General features: G+C 36.2%; 1 protein-coding gene and 2 long non-coding RNA genes across 3 annotated transcripts in view; 1 reads left to right on the forward strand and 2 right to left on the reverse strand.

Moving 5' to 3' along the window:
* Positions 1 to 14152, reverse strand: part of LOC105841794 (putative nuclease HARBI1) — a 66898-nt gene that overhangs the window by 26008 nt on the left and 26738 nt on the right. The gene's annotated exons all lie outside the window — the stretch shown is intronic.
* On the forward strand, positions 1660 to 2150 carry LOC110385408 (uncharacterized). The gene is made up of 2 exons (XR_005245852.2): positions 1660 to 1842; positions 1930 to 2150. It is a non-coding gene; the product is annotated as an uncharacterized LOC110385408 (long non-coding RNA).
* LOC101740007 (uncharacterized) lies at positions 7152 to 9984 on the reverse strand. The gene is made up of 3 exons (XM_012691298.2): positions 9952 to 9984; positions 9075 to 9362; positions 7152 to 8143 (listed from the first exon to the last, which is right to left on the reverse strand). Exons 1-3 carry the CDS (start codon positions 9982 to 9984, stop codon positions 7733 to 7735), a joined length of 732 nt encoding a protein of 243 aa, XP_012546752.1. The 3' UTR covers positions 7152 to 7732.

The raw sequence follows: 14152 nt of genomic DNA on the forward strand, positions 1-14152 counted from the left end.
AATATTAGGAAGTATTATTATTGGCCAGGAATGACCAATGACGTATCAGAATACGTAAAGAAATGTAAAAGTTGTCAGATTCAAAAGCATTCCAATAGACATACAAAGGAGCCAATGGTTATCACATCCACGGCATCCACTGCTTTTGAGAGAGTTAGTTTAGATTTAATGGGGTCATTAGATGTAGATAATTTTAAAGGATAATAAAGCATATAGATAATAAAGCATATAGATAATAAAGCATAAAGATAATAAAGCATAAAGATAATAAAGCATAAAGATAATAAAGCATAAAGATAATAAAGCATTCATAAAAATAATACAAAGAAGTTTGTAACTTAAAATATTGTTTTATTGGATTTTTGTTAGTAAAGTATGAAGTTTAAATATTTTGTGTAATTTAGTTTAAGTAAAAAAAAAAAAAGTAATTATGTAATAATATCATTTTTTTTAAAAGGGGGGAGGTGTAGTGTGCAGCTCGCCTAACCTTATATTTGTAACTGCACACACTAAATTATAACAGTATTACACGAATTGTCGACTTGAACAGTTCTCTTTTATTTCACCTACAACACTCCAATACAATACGCTCGGTAGAACGTCCCGTAACGTGCCGGAATTATAACCTCATCCTAATACTTTCTGACTCCAAGGAACTGGAGTATCGTCACTAGACCCCAGGATCCTAGACTTCTGAATCACCTTAATATAAAAAAGATACGTATGCTTTTTACTGTAATATTTCGTCGCATAACGTTCGTGCTATTTACCCTCAGTTAATTATGTAAACCTAATTTTATAATAAACCTAGTGTAACAATCTAGCTGAGTAGCTTAAGTTTCCTTTTTATATATTAATTTCCTTTTATTGTATTCTTGTGTTTTTTTTTATTAATATATGTTTTTGTTGTGACTGCACTTCATTTTTTTTATTTTAAAAGGCGCCCTGGGATTTTTTTTTGTAAGATCTCATACTCTCCACTGGCTACCGGTTGGTGTAACGCTTACCGTTACAATTCTTCCTAAGGAACCCCTATCGTCAGGATTGGTTGTCGCCTCCGAAGATCAGGGTATAACCCAGGAAACAGTAGTTGTAACAACAGGTAAAGTTATTCCCATTTGATGAATTAATTATTTTTGTAACTTTACAATTTCTTTTTTTAATTGTAATAATAAATAAATCTCAGATTCACCACCTCCCGACTCAACGCCAGATCTATCCCATTTACTGAATTCTCCATCCCAGAGAGGACAAACACGTGTTTGTTAGTTATTTTTAAGCTTTCATAATTATTACGCCAGTTTAATATGATCGCAATTGCATTTTGTATCTCGATTTGAATCATAAACCGTCCTACCGTCAACGATTACGTAAATAATATTCGCAGGTTTGATTATAAATAAAAGATCATCTTTTATTAAGATACATCCTTCATGGTGGAAGTCGTTCAAATATATTTGTCAAGTACATGAACATTTCATTACAAAAATTGGTACCTGCCTGCGGGATTCGAACACCGAATCAGTTACATCGCTTTTAATACGCCGGGCTTCTTATCCACGTCGCATAGGCCACGACGATTTCAAATGAAATGAATTAGATATTTATAGCTTTTTTGAGGAAAATAAAAAAGCTAACAAGCTAAATATTCGAAAAGACGTGGGCAAAATAAGGTTTTAGGTCAGCGATATTAGCTTTATATTTTATTTTATTTTTAAGCAAATATATCTAATATCTTTTAAGACTGTATATAAACATTTGTTTTTATGGTTAGCCCAGTTTCTCGTCGATCAAGAAGTCACCTTAGAAAAAGCTTCATTGCGAATACCAGGCCGAAATTTAGTAAGTTATTTGTATTCCATAGCCAAGAACTCTTTGCAACTCACTCACTACAATCAGAATTGTAACCGATTATTATTTTATCTATAGGACAACAAACAAGAGTAGACTCGTCCTGGGTTATAGAGCCGGGAAAAAAGCGAGTGGAAGCTGAAGGGAAACTGGTTGATGCAGCTTTAAGTTTAGCAGAGGCTGCCCATACGCATGCGAACGCTGCACAACTTCAAGCTAGAATAAATGCATCTCAGCATAAAATGTTAGATAAATTAATCAACAGCATTGTTAAAAATAAATAAATTAATATTGTTTTATTATAGTATATTTTTAGCAAATTCCAAATTGGTATGTTACCTTAAATACGTAGTAGGAATTGTTATTTAAAAATAGTCAAGCAGTTCCAAATTTTTATAATTATGTTTTACTTTAGGCAGGCACCATAGTAAATTTTATGAAACTCATGAATATAATCTACGCAATAAGCGTTAGGCAGCGGCTTGGCTCTGCCCCTGGCATTGCTGAAGCCCATGGGCGACGGTAACCACTCACCATCAGGTGGGCCGTATGCTCGTCTGCCTACAAGAGCAATAAAACAAAACGCAAATAAAACAACTCCCGAATTAGCATTTCAAAATAAGCATTATGCTTGACATTATAACTATTCAGTTCTTGCCATATTTTGCCAGTAGTGTACGAAGAAGCTGTCACCTACTTCTGCCACAGTTAGTCATGTGTTTCATTGAAGTCATAGGCACAATCGATATTTCATTTCATTGAAAATTTCGATTTGATGTTGCAAGGACTGGGATCGTTTAAAAACAAACTACTATTTACTTAAAAAAATATTATTCAAATAAAATTTAATTACGCAAAAAAAGAAAAAGGTAGAACCTAACTACAAAGAACAAAAATCAAGCTGGAGTGGTTCACATTTTGTCTAACTTATTAATTCTGTTTTTAATGTGGTAGCAAAATATAAATGAACTACAAATTTCTAGACAATCTACTGGTAATCCTAATCTTTAATTAAAAACAGTAGTAAAATATTAAAACAACACAACACACAAGGTAAACAGAAAGATAAAATAATACATAATGATACAAAATGAATTGAACATGAAAAATAATTTCTCAATACGACCTCACAAAACTTGTCCAAAAAAAAGGGTACCCCCCTTGCATTAATTCACAACGACGTGAATGTTTACGGATATGTAAGGAATACCATTCTAATCAAATCCTGAAAAGTCCATTGATTCCATATGTGCTAACATTTTTATCCAAGGCAAGGCCGCAAAAATGGAATTATTGGGTAAACAGTTAGTGTTACGATAAATTAATTTAATAAGATACTTGGTAAACATAATTAAAAATTAGTTTGGTACATAAATACTCTATATTAAATATTAGAATGAAGAGATATTTATCTTTAATAATATCTATATTTAATCTATATTTCATAATTTTCTTTTTACTGTCTCATTAACCACCACCAAGTTTCCTTTCCATTCTACTGAAATTTATTGTACTAATCTAAAATTTATTTCCAGAGTATGTACTGTATGATGTTGGGATGAATGGATACATGCATGACATGCAAATAGGTCTAAACACTACAATCCATAAATCTACGCAAAAGTCACCATCAGAACTTCTGCTCGGATTTAATCTTAATCACAGGGCTGAAGGAATTTTGAGCACAATAATAAATGACATGCTTATTAATGCTTAATAAAATATTACCAGTAGATGAGTTTGACTCTGTTAGAGAGGATGTTTTGAAACGCATGAAAGATCAGCAAGACAAAGATTCTGAGCGATTCAATAAAAATAGAAAACCGTGAAAAAGTATGAAGTAGAGGAAACCCAGTACGAATAGAAAGGTATGTCTCCAACGATGGTCATCCACAGAAACTGGTAACGAAATATCAGGGTCCTTACCGCATTCTAAAAGTCCTGGAACATGATAGGTTCTTAGTTGAAGACACTCTGTTGTCTCGTAAGGGTGGTCGTCGTTACGAAGGTGTTGTCGCCATAGATAAAATTCAACCCTGGACAAGCTTTAAAGCTTTAATCGAAACTCAAGCGAAGACGATGACGAGGATGATAAACATAATGATGATGAAATCATAGGGAGGATCAAGCGGGTAATTGCCGTAAATGTAGGCAGCGTTGACGTTTTAGGTGATAAGAACAACAATGTAACCAGTGATCTCAAAGCTAATGAGATTCACCTCGATAAAAAGTTGACTCTGTCACAATAATGTAATGCTTCAAACTATGTTATAAGACATTGCAAGTACACAGGAAGAGAGTGGTTGTTCCTATATTACAAGCATCACGAAGGGACTCGTGATGTTGCAGGAAGACCGAGCTGTTAGAAACATTATATTGTTATTAACGTAATTTCAATAAATAGACATAAAATGTTTACGTTATCTGCAATGGATACATCGCATTAATATTTTTGAACGTAATTGAGAGCGCATTGATATAGTCCCGTCCATTTCCCCTGTTATATAATTGTGCGATCGCGAAAAATAGTAGTGAATATTGAGTGCAGCTAATTAATTACTTAAACAACTGAAAATGTTCATCAAGATAAAAAGAAGGAAGACAGAAGTGGCCACTCCTGGAAGATAGTGCTAAAAATATTATTATAACTACAAAGACAGACCTACGTTGAGTTCCTAACAAATTACCAAGTATCATATTGATTGTGCTCTAAATCTAAAAACTAAAGAACCAAACCCAGACAGTAAATATTATTGTAATTATTGTAAAGTTGCTGATTTCATTTGCACACTATACTTAGTCTGGCCATAAATACTGTTACAATTAAAAATAAACAAAATATTACATTTGAATTTGGAATGTCATTTTTATATGATTCATCATCATCATCATCATCAGCCTTTATCTGCCCACTGCTGGACATAGGCTTTTTATATGATTGCTCATTGAGTTTTCTCATTTTGGCCCCAACACATTGTACAATATTTTGCGATATTAAAATGGAGTGGGGTGATAAAGAGAACCGAATCGCTGTGATTGCATTACACAAAGTAGGTATGGAGCCAAATGCAATTTTTAAAACTCTCCATACGTTTGGTATTAGTAAAATGTTTGTGTACCGGGCTATTAATAGGTGTAATGAGACCTCCTCTGTTTGTGACAGAAAAAGATCTGGCCGTCCACGTAGTGTTCGTACGAAAAAGGTGGTCAAAGCAGTAAGGGAAAGAATTCAAGGAAATCCTATCCGAAAGTAAAAGATTTTATCTCGGGAGATGAAGATAGCACCTAGAACCATGTCGCGTATTTTAAAAGATGACTTAGGACTTGCAGCCTATAAGAGACATACTGGTCTTTTCTTAACTGATAATTTAAAAGAGAATAGGGTGGTAAAATCGAAACAACTACTGAAGCGGTACGCAAAGGGAGGTCATAGAAATTTTTTGTTTACGGATGAGAATTTTTTTACAATAGAGCAACATTTTAACAAACAAAATAACCGTATTTATACTCAAAGCTCTAAAGAAGCTTCCCAATTAGTCGACAGAGTGCAACGTGGGCACTATCCGACTTCAGTGATGGTTTGGTGGGGTATTAGCTATGAAGGAGTGACTGGGCCATACTTTTGTGAAAAAGGTATCAAAACATCGGCACAAGTGCATCAAGATACCATTCTTGAGAAGGCAGTGAAGCCCCTTAACAACACCATGTTCAATAATCAAGAATGGTCCTTCCAGCAAGACTCGGCGCCAGGTCATAAAGCTCGGTCTACGCAGTCTTGGTTGGAAACGAACGTTTCGGACTTCATCAGAGCTGAAGACTGGCCGTCTTCTAGTCCCGATCTTAATCCGCTGGATTATGATTTATGGTCAGTTTTAGAGAGTACGGCTTGCTCTAAGCGCCATGATAATTTGGAGTCCCTAAAACAATCCGTACGATTGTTAGTGAAAAATTTGCCCATGAAAAGAGTGCGTGCTTCTATTGATAACTCTGGCCTCAACGTTTAAAGGACTGTATTGTAGCCAATGGAGACCACTTCGAATAAGCTTTTTATACTTTAAATTGTTTTATATTTATGTATTAAAGTAACACACTGTAAAAGTAATAAATGTTATTTGAAATAGATTTTTTTTTATTTTTTATTGTAACAGTATTTATGGTCAGACTAAGTAGTCATGAAACTGTTAGGATTATTTTATTGTAGTATGATTAAACTATATTTATTTAGAATCAATCCTCGTAACTATTATTTATGTAACTATTAAAAGTAGGAAATAATAACAGACTAAGACTATTGACTTATGATTATATTATACCTTAAATGTTAGTTTCATGACTATCCTAAATTTTGCTGACTTCCGCCCTGGCACAAAAGACGCGGGGCGATGCACGAAAAATGGTTAACACACACACTGATTGAGCGAGGGCAGAAGCAAGACTTGCCTTTCGAAGCGTATCGGAAATTGTCGTAATAAAGGAAGTGTAACTGAACAGCGTTTGGATTTTTTTCCGGTGAAAACCAAAACTTACATATAAATTTCTTTGTTTTAAATCCTAAAGGCCGTCTTATGGCAATGATGCTGTAAGTTATGTGCAGCTGTAACGCGAAGCTAATTTGTGCACCCTCAAGGCAAAACTTTGCCCTGAGCATAAGGTCCACAGAAAATTGTATGTAGTAACACTTAAGCTGCGTATTAATTATGCGCTCCAAGAGGTCGAACATTGGCGCGCGCTCCAGCCGCGCGAAATGTATATCATTTTGGAATGCGCGCCAATGTGTTCATTGGAGCGCCCGAACGTGGAGCGGTCCGTTCCGTCGGCTGTCGGTTTTTTACCACGCATCCGTCGCGGCGCGCGCGCCAACTGAGACGGACACGTTGTATTTTTTTGTGTTTGTGTGCTCCCATTATGGATAACCAAAGTTGCCGTAAGTTAATACAACTGTATGGTACAAAAGAACTGCTGTGGAATAGCAAAAGTTCTTCGTATCACAACAAATCGCTGAGAGAAGATGCTTGGAGAAATCAGTAGTGAAACGGGAGTCCCTGTGCCGGAGTTAAAGAAAAAAATGACTGTGCTCCTATCATCGTACAGAAGAGAAAAATGGAGAATATCTAAAAGTCCAATTACTGGCTTTGGTAATTATTTTACAGATTTTTTTATTACCCCTGTTAATAAACTCAAAAAGACAGTTTTATATAAAAATTAACATGTATTTGCATGGTGATTTTACGGAGAAATTAACTAAACTAGGACTAACTAAACTTTGTAAGAAGGTTAGAAGACATAAATAAAAATTCACATACATTTTAAATATTTTATTGGTTGATTGTTCACAGGTCGGAATAGTATTTACGTATCAAAATGGTTTGGATTTGATGACTTCAACTTCATGCTAGACAAGTGTACACCAAATGTTACAATAGACACTTTGCAATACAATGGGAATAATGAGTCAAACGATACAGCAGGCGATACGCAGGTAAATAATGTTACCAATTTTAATATGTAGTTTGCCAAGGTATTGCTCCGTTGGTTGCAAAATGTTGAGCGAGATGTAAACGTATTTCCTTTGCGTCACTCCCACTTCTACGTGGCGCATTAGTGAGAGGGAGTAGTGATGAATGTTCACCCTCATTTCTCCAACTACCTGGTGTGATTCCTGTTTCTGTATCCGTATCTAAAGATCCATGTGGTGTGTATTTCTGGCTAGACCTCTTTCGCAAAAAATTGTGCAAATGTACAACAGCTAAAACTACTTTTGTAGCTTTACTGGGTGATAGTAACATAGGTTTCCTTAAAACCCTGAAAACCGAGCTTGCTAATCCGAAAGCATTTTCCACTACTCTACATCCTCTTGACAGACGATAGTTGAATATTCTTTCTAGAGACCCCCTCTCTGGCTTTTTGTGTATTCGTTTAGTGCAAATGCTTTGTCTGCCAGAATAACGTATGGAAATTTGAGGGTATATGGTATTTGAAGTATCGATGGCTGAGGTATTTTCATGGACTTTTCTTCGAGTCTCTTGTATAATGAAGTGTGTTTAAAGATCCCCCAGTCCGAAAGTTTCCCCTGGGAACCAATGTTAACGTATTTAAAACAGTAGTCCGCATCTACGAGAGCAAACAGTACGATACTAGAAAAGTGTTTGTAGTTATGATATTCCGTGCCGCTGTTACCAGGTGCTTGTATCATTACGTATTTTCCATCCATGGCAGCTATAGCATAAGGAAAAACCCATTTTTCTTGAAATTCTTCAGCAATTTCCAACCATTCTTTCTCGGATGTGGGGATCTGTAAAATTACAAATAATTATAAAATACAATGTAAAATAAATGCAAAAAACTTCAGAAGAGTGTAATACACAAGAACAATTTAATGATTCTTTTGAAGTCGTCGTTGCCTAAACGATAAGACGTTCGGTGCATTCGTGTTGAAGCGATGCACCGGTGTTCGAATCTCGCAGGCGGGTACCAATTTTTCTAATGAAATACATACTTAACAAATGTTCACGATTGACTTCCACGGTGAAGGAATAACATCGTGTAATAAAAGTGAAACCCGCAAAATTATAATTTGCGTAATTACTGGTGGTAGGACCTCTTGTGAGTCGGCGCGGGTAGGTACCACCGCCCGGCCTATTTCTGCCGTGAAGCAGTAATGCGTTTCGGTTTGAAGGGTGGGGCAACCGTTGTAACTATACTGAGACCTTAGAACTTATATCTCAAGGTGGGTGGCGTATTTACGTTGTAGATGCCTATGGGCTCCAGTAACCACTTAACACCAGGTGGGCTGTGAGTTCGTCCAAACATCTAAGCAATAAAAAAATTAAAAAAAGATTCTGTTAAAAAGCACCGAAAAACAACAAAAAATGACCCCGAAGAAAAGGAAGCTGGAAGATGAGGACGATAAAATGTTGACAGAAGCGTTTAAAATTTTAACTGAAACGTCTCAAGTCACTGATTCATATTTCAGTTATGGCCAGCACATAGGAAATGAATTAAGAAAATATGACAGCCATACTCTAGTATATGTCAAACAGGCAATAAATAATATTATTTTTGAAGCCGATTTAGGCAAACACAACACAAGAACCTCAAAATCTCTCAAATTCAAACAATGATTCTTTGGCCAGTACGTCAACTCAAAATAATTTAATTTAAAAAAGTTAAATAAATATAATACTAATTAATTTAATAATAATAATATTGCGTGTTTCACTTACCTTTACCCAATCTTTTAAAACCTCACTGATAGCATCACAAACCTCTGGGGCTATCCTAGATATAGTACTGCAGCTTGTATACGAGTCTCCAGTGGCAAGAAATCTCAAAGTTATAGTCAGCCTTTCAGTCACTGTAATAGCTTCGCGAAACCGGGTGTCAATTTTTTCAAGTAATAGAAATCTTCTGTCGACATTCTTGTGAAGTTTTTTATTGTGTCTTCTACCATTTCGAACTGCATATCTCTGCACACACAAGCACTGGAACGGTTGCCACGCGCGCCAGGCGCGCTATTGTTGATATACTTCAAAAGTTTGGCACGCGTTACGCGGAACGTACTCTCGGCGCGGTTATTCATGGCACGCGCGCCGGGAGCGCGTAGTCGATACGCAGCTTTACAGTCGCTTTTAGCTATTACTGCGTAGCTGATTACAAATATAGTGAAAATAAAAATGTTAATATAATAGAAGTTAAATTTGATACACAATATGTATCTGATTTTGTCAAAGTGCTAATTTCTTGATGGAAAGACAATGTGTACCCTATACTATATCAAAGTTGAACTTGCAACTGTGTGTTTTAAATTAATCTATAGTTTTATTAAATCAAAGAGTCATGCAAATTATTTAATCACGAGTAATGGTAATAACATCATCAAGTACTTTGATAAGATTGTGATCAAACAAATTGCTAGTTTGAGGATCCATGTAGAGGGAGTGATTCGGCGATTGAGAGAATTAAACATGTTAAGGCCACAGACATGCGTGTGGCCTTAACAACTTGCAATTTGTTTGGTTTCCCTAGAAAGTTTTGCCCCCGTTGTAACACTTGGAGGTCTTGCTAGTTGCACTCTCTCTCTCTGCGTAACTATTGCTCTACACGCTTAAAACCCCTGTCAGCCATCATACACATGGCCGATTGCAAACACTTTATTAAGTCACAAGATTCCACTAAACATGTGTCTGTGATTCTACTTCCAAAACCAGGTGAAATATAATTTACTAAACCGTTGGGAGTGCAGGATACAAGATACTTAATAGTATTCGCCTTTTTATATTCTGACCATGTCAGTGACTGATGCAAGGCCTTTGAAGGCATTTGTACCTCTATTTCTAAGCAGTCTATGAGTATATTGTTAGTATTTTATCGATTTTTTATAGGTTATAAGCAATGGTTGCTTTCTTAGATGTTGATATAACTATCTATACAAAGAAGACTACCGTTTGTGCATTTACGATTTAAAATGACCATGGAAGGAAACGCACTTCGTGAAAATTAATGATCGTACTAGGCTGCACTAAGAGTGTCGGGAATGGAATATTTCCACTGTTCCTGTCATATTAAAATCTTTTTAATTGAAAACTCCTTGGTTTTAAAAATCGAATACCATTTATTTATTTAAAAAAAGATTCTTGGTCTTGTCACGAGGTTTTGTCAAACTTGTTTAGTCGTTGAGAAAAGGGAATTGACTCGAGAAAATTCAAGAGCGATGATTTATTATGACTTTCGAAGTGGTTTAACACAAAAACAGTGTGTTGACCGCATGATTTCTGCATTTGGTGATGAAGCCCCATCCAAAACCATAATTTATCGCTGGTTTGCTGAGTTTCAACGTGGACCTGTCAAGCTCAGTGATGATCCCCGTCAACTTCGAACAGCAATAAATACATGTTTAAATAGTAATGTTGTGTCACTTCGTTAATTCCCGAAATTTTCAGTGCCGCCCTCGTAAATAGCACTGTTTAATACGAAACTATTTTGGTTTGGTGGTAAGATGATGATAGTAGACCGGGCTGAACAAAATGGAACCAATGTACAAAACATAGGTAATTGCGAAGTTGTACAGACCTACATCTACCTCGGCTCTGCTATCTCAAGCACTGGAGGATGTGGTGAAGAGATCAGACGACGATGCGCCATTACCAGGTCAGCAGTGGAACGGCTGGGAAAGATTTGGAAGGATAGGAGGATTACCAAGAAGACTAAGGTCAGATTGATGAAATGTCTTGTGTTTCCAATCTTTCTCTATGGAGCCGAAACCTGGTCTCTAAGATTGCAGGATCGCCGTAAAATCGATGCACTGGAGATGTGGTGCTGGAGACTCCTCCTGAAGATCCCATGGATGGCATTCCGCACCAATGCATCCATCCTCAAAGAACTCGCTATCAAAGACCAACTTTCGTCAACAGTGCAACTGAGGGTTTTAAAATTCTTTGGTCACATCTCCAGAAAAGAGCACTCGATGGAGAGACTGGTAGTCCAGGGCCAGGTGGAAGGCAGAAGATCACGCGGCCGCTCACCGACCCGCTGGACTGACCTAATAAAGAAGGCAACTGAGTCCACTATGGTCGAATGTACTCGTAACGCTTCGAACCGCCAGACCTGGAAGCGCATTGCCTGGAGGACGGTTGTCGGGAGCATGGGCGACCTAACAGGTCCTACTGCACATACAGCGTCAACGCAACCACGACCACTCTGACAAGAGTGTCCGACTGAGAAGAAGATTTTGGTGTCCAAGCTGTATGTTTGCTATTTACGACCATTACCAGAGTGATGCATGCCAATTGTACGCTGTATAGTCAGTGGCTTGAACTTATTAAATATGTTTTTTTATATAAAACCCAACAAGTTGTTTCAATGCTAAATTCTACTTATTTATTTGTTTTAAACACAAATTTGTAAACAATTCAATATTTTTATGTTATTATTGTATTATATTTTGCCGAAATAGAATTCCGTTCCGAATCAATCTTGTTTTTGGCTCTGCAAAATTCAGTAAATGAGGAGTTAGAGCCCAGAAGGCTAGACATTAATGAAAAAGAGGATTCACCTTTCACTTCGGTTAGTCAATTGTTAACAGTTTTTAAATATTAAAATAACCCATAAATTTTTATTAAAATTTTTCCTTTTAATCTAGATGCGTGATGATGGATATTTTACCGTCTTCATTAGCTGAAGCCTGAGCGGTATATTCGGGTAGCGAAATTGATGAATGGGAAGACTATGGTGATAACGATCTACGTCGGATTTTAGAGGGGGAGGAAGTCTAGGGAAGAAGAAATAGTGCCTGATGTTGAATTACTGAAAGGGTGCCATGAACTTGATACGAACATTTTGACGAGTTCACTGGTGTTGAAGAGTCTTATAAAGAGCAATCTGGCCTCACCATTCAGGAAACTTCCCTCGTAAATATATTTAAAGCTATTTGTGGATCGACAAATAATTAAAATGTTAGTAGATGAAACTAATAAATATGCTTGGCAAATTGTAGCTGGTGCAAATGAAGAAAGCATCACTAGTGGATCGCGTCTTTACGATTGCGATGAGACTATGTTAGAAGAGTTATATAAATTTTTCTCTATATTAATTTACATGTCAGTATGTAACAGAGAGAGGCTCGATAAATATTGGACGACAGGAGGAGTAGGTATGCCATGCTTTAGAAAAATTATGAGTAAAAATAAATTTCTTTTACAACTAGGTTTTTTTACACTTCACTGACAATGAATATCTCATAGACTCTATTCACGGGTGGGAGCGAATAATATATAACATAGTTCCAATCGTCGAGCACTGTAATAAAAAATTCACTGAAATATATCTCCCCCGCAAAGCCATTAGCATAGATGAGTTTCTTTTGTTATGGAAAGGGCATATATCTTGGATACAGTGTATAGGGACAAAAGCACCAAGATTTGGTATTAAAACATATGTGCTGTGTGAAGCAGAAACAGGTAACCTATTAAATTTTGTAATACATGCGGGAAAAAGTCTAAATGCAGAACAAACTGTAATTTCCAAAGTTGTACTGAAGTTGTCAGAAGGTTACCTAGATAAAGGCCATTGTCTATACATGGACAATTTTTATAACTCCGTAGGCTTGGCAAGTTTTTCAAAGAGTAGACGGACAAACGTCGTAGGAACACTAATCGCCGCAGGATCGATACTCAGTCCAATATTAAAAATTTAAATGAACGTCAAATGCAACGTAGAGACATTGTTGCTACACACTGCGGAAACGTTACAGTTGTGGGGAAAAGAAGAACAAATCTTACATTATTCTGATCGACAATGTTCTTAAAAGAATTTGTGAAAAAAACAGGAGTATCAAAATGAATTAAAAAAAATTAAAGGAAGTTCTGCGTTGGAAATACAGATCCCAGAAGCGTCAACATCAGCGACCTCTTGTCCATCACACGACTCTTGTACCTAGGCTTACAACACCTCGCAAGAAGCGCTGTCCGAGTAATAAAATTACCAAAGTCATTTGACCATTGTTTCTTTGGCATTGCACTCAAACGCACAAAGTATTCAAAAAAGAAAACAGAATTACTTACCGATGAATTTGATGATTGTACCAAAACCAATAAGACGAAAGAAAACTCACAACAAATGGAGTAGCGATGAGGTTGAAGCAACAATGCGACATCTAAAACAATTTATAAAAATGAAAAAAAAACCAGGAAAAGCTTTATGCGAACAAGTATTGCGCAAAGAGCCAATTCTGCATAAACGAACTGCAAATTAATACTTACCATCAACAATATTTACAAAAATAATTTATAATGACAACATAAAATCCAAGAACTGCTACTTTGCGCAATATTTCCTTTGAATTGAAGACAAATTTACAATTTCATTTTATTGGGCTTCACGGAAAGGTACAAACCTTCAGCTCAAAAGAGCTCGAAGTACTCAAGATAACCATTATTTTTAGTTCCTTTCATGTGATCCCGCCAAGTATGTTTTTGCTCCAAGTAATAGGCGGCGAGCCTGTCGTCATTTAGCTGGCACATTTCCAGATTCTGTGCTGCCACAGAGAATATTTAAACAGAGAAGCTCAACAATACTGCCAGATCCAGAAATATATCCTGGGATTTCACGGACCATGAGACAGGCATAATTGATGTAGGTTTTACAACTGTAAGCTGGGGTCCATGAAGAAACAAATTTTAATCACTTTTAAAGTAATTACACATTCTTAGGTATTCTTAGGTATATAGAGTTATTATACATTCTCAGTATTAATATATATTTTTTTTAGTTCAAGATACAATGAAACAGAACAATCGTTTATCCT

This window comes from Bombyx mori, chromosome 20 (assembly GCF_030269925.1).
Source record: "Bombyx mori chromosome 20, ASM3026992v2".
NCBI classification, from domain to species: Eukaryota; Metazoa; Arthropoda; class Insecta; order Lepidoptera; family Bombycidae; genus Bombyx; species Bombyx mori.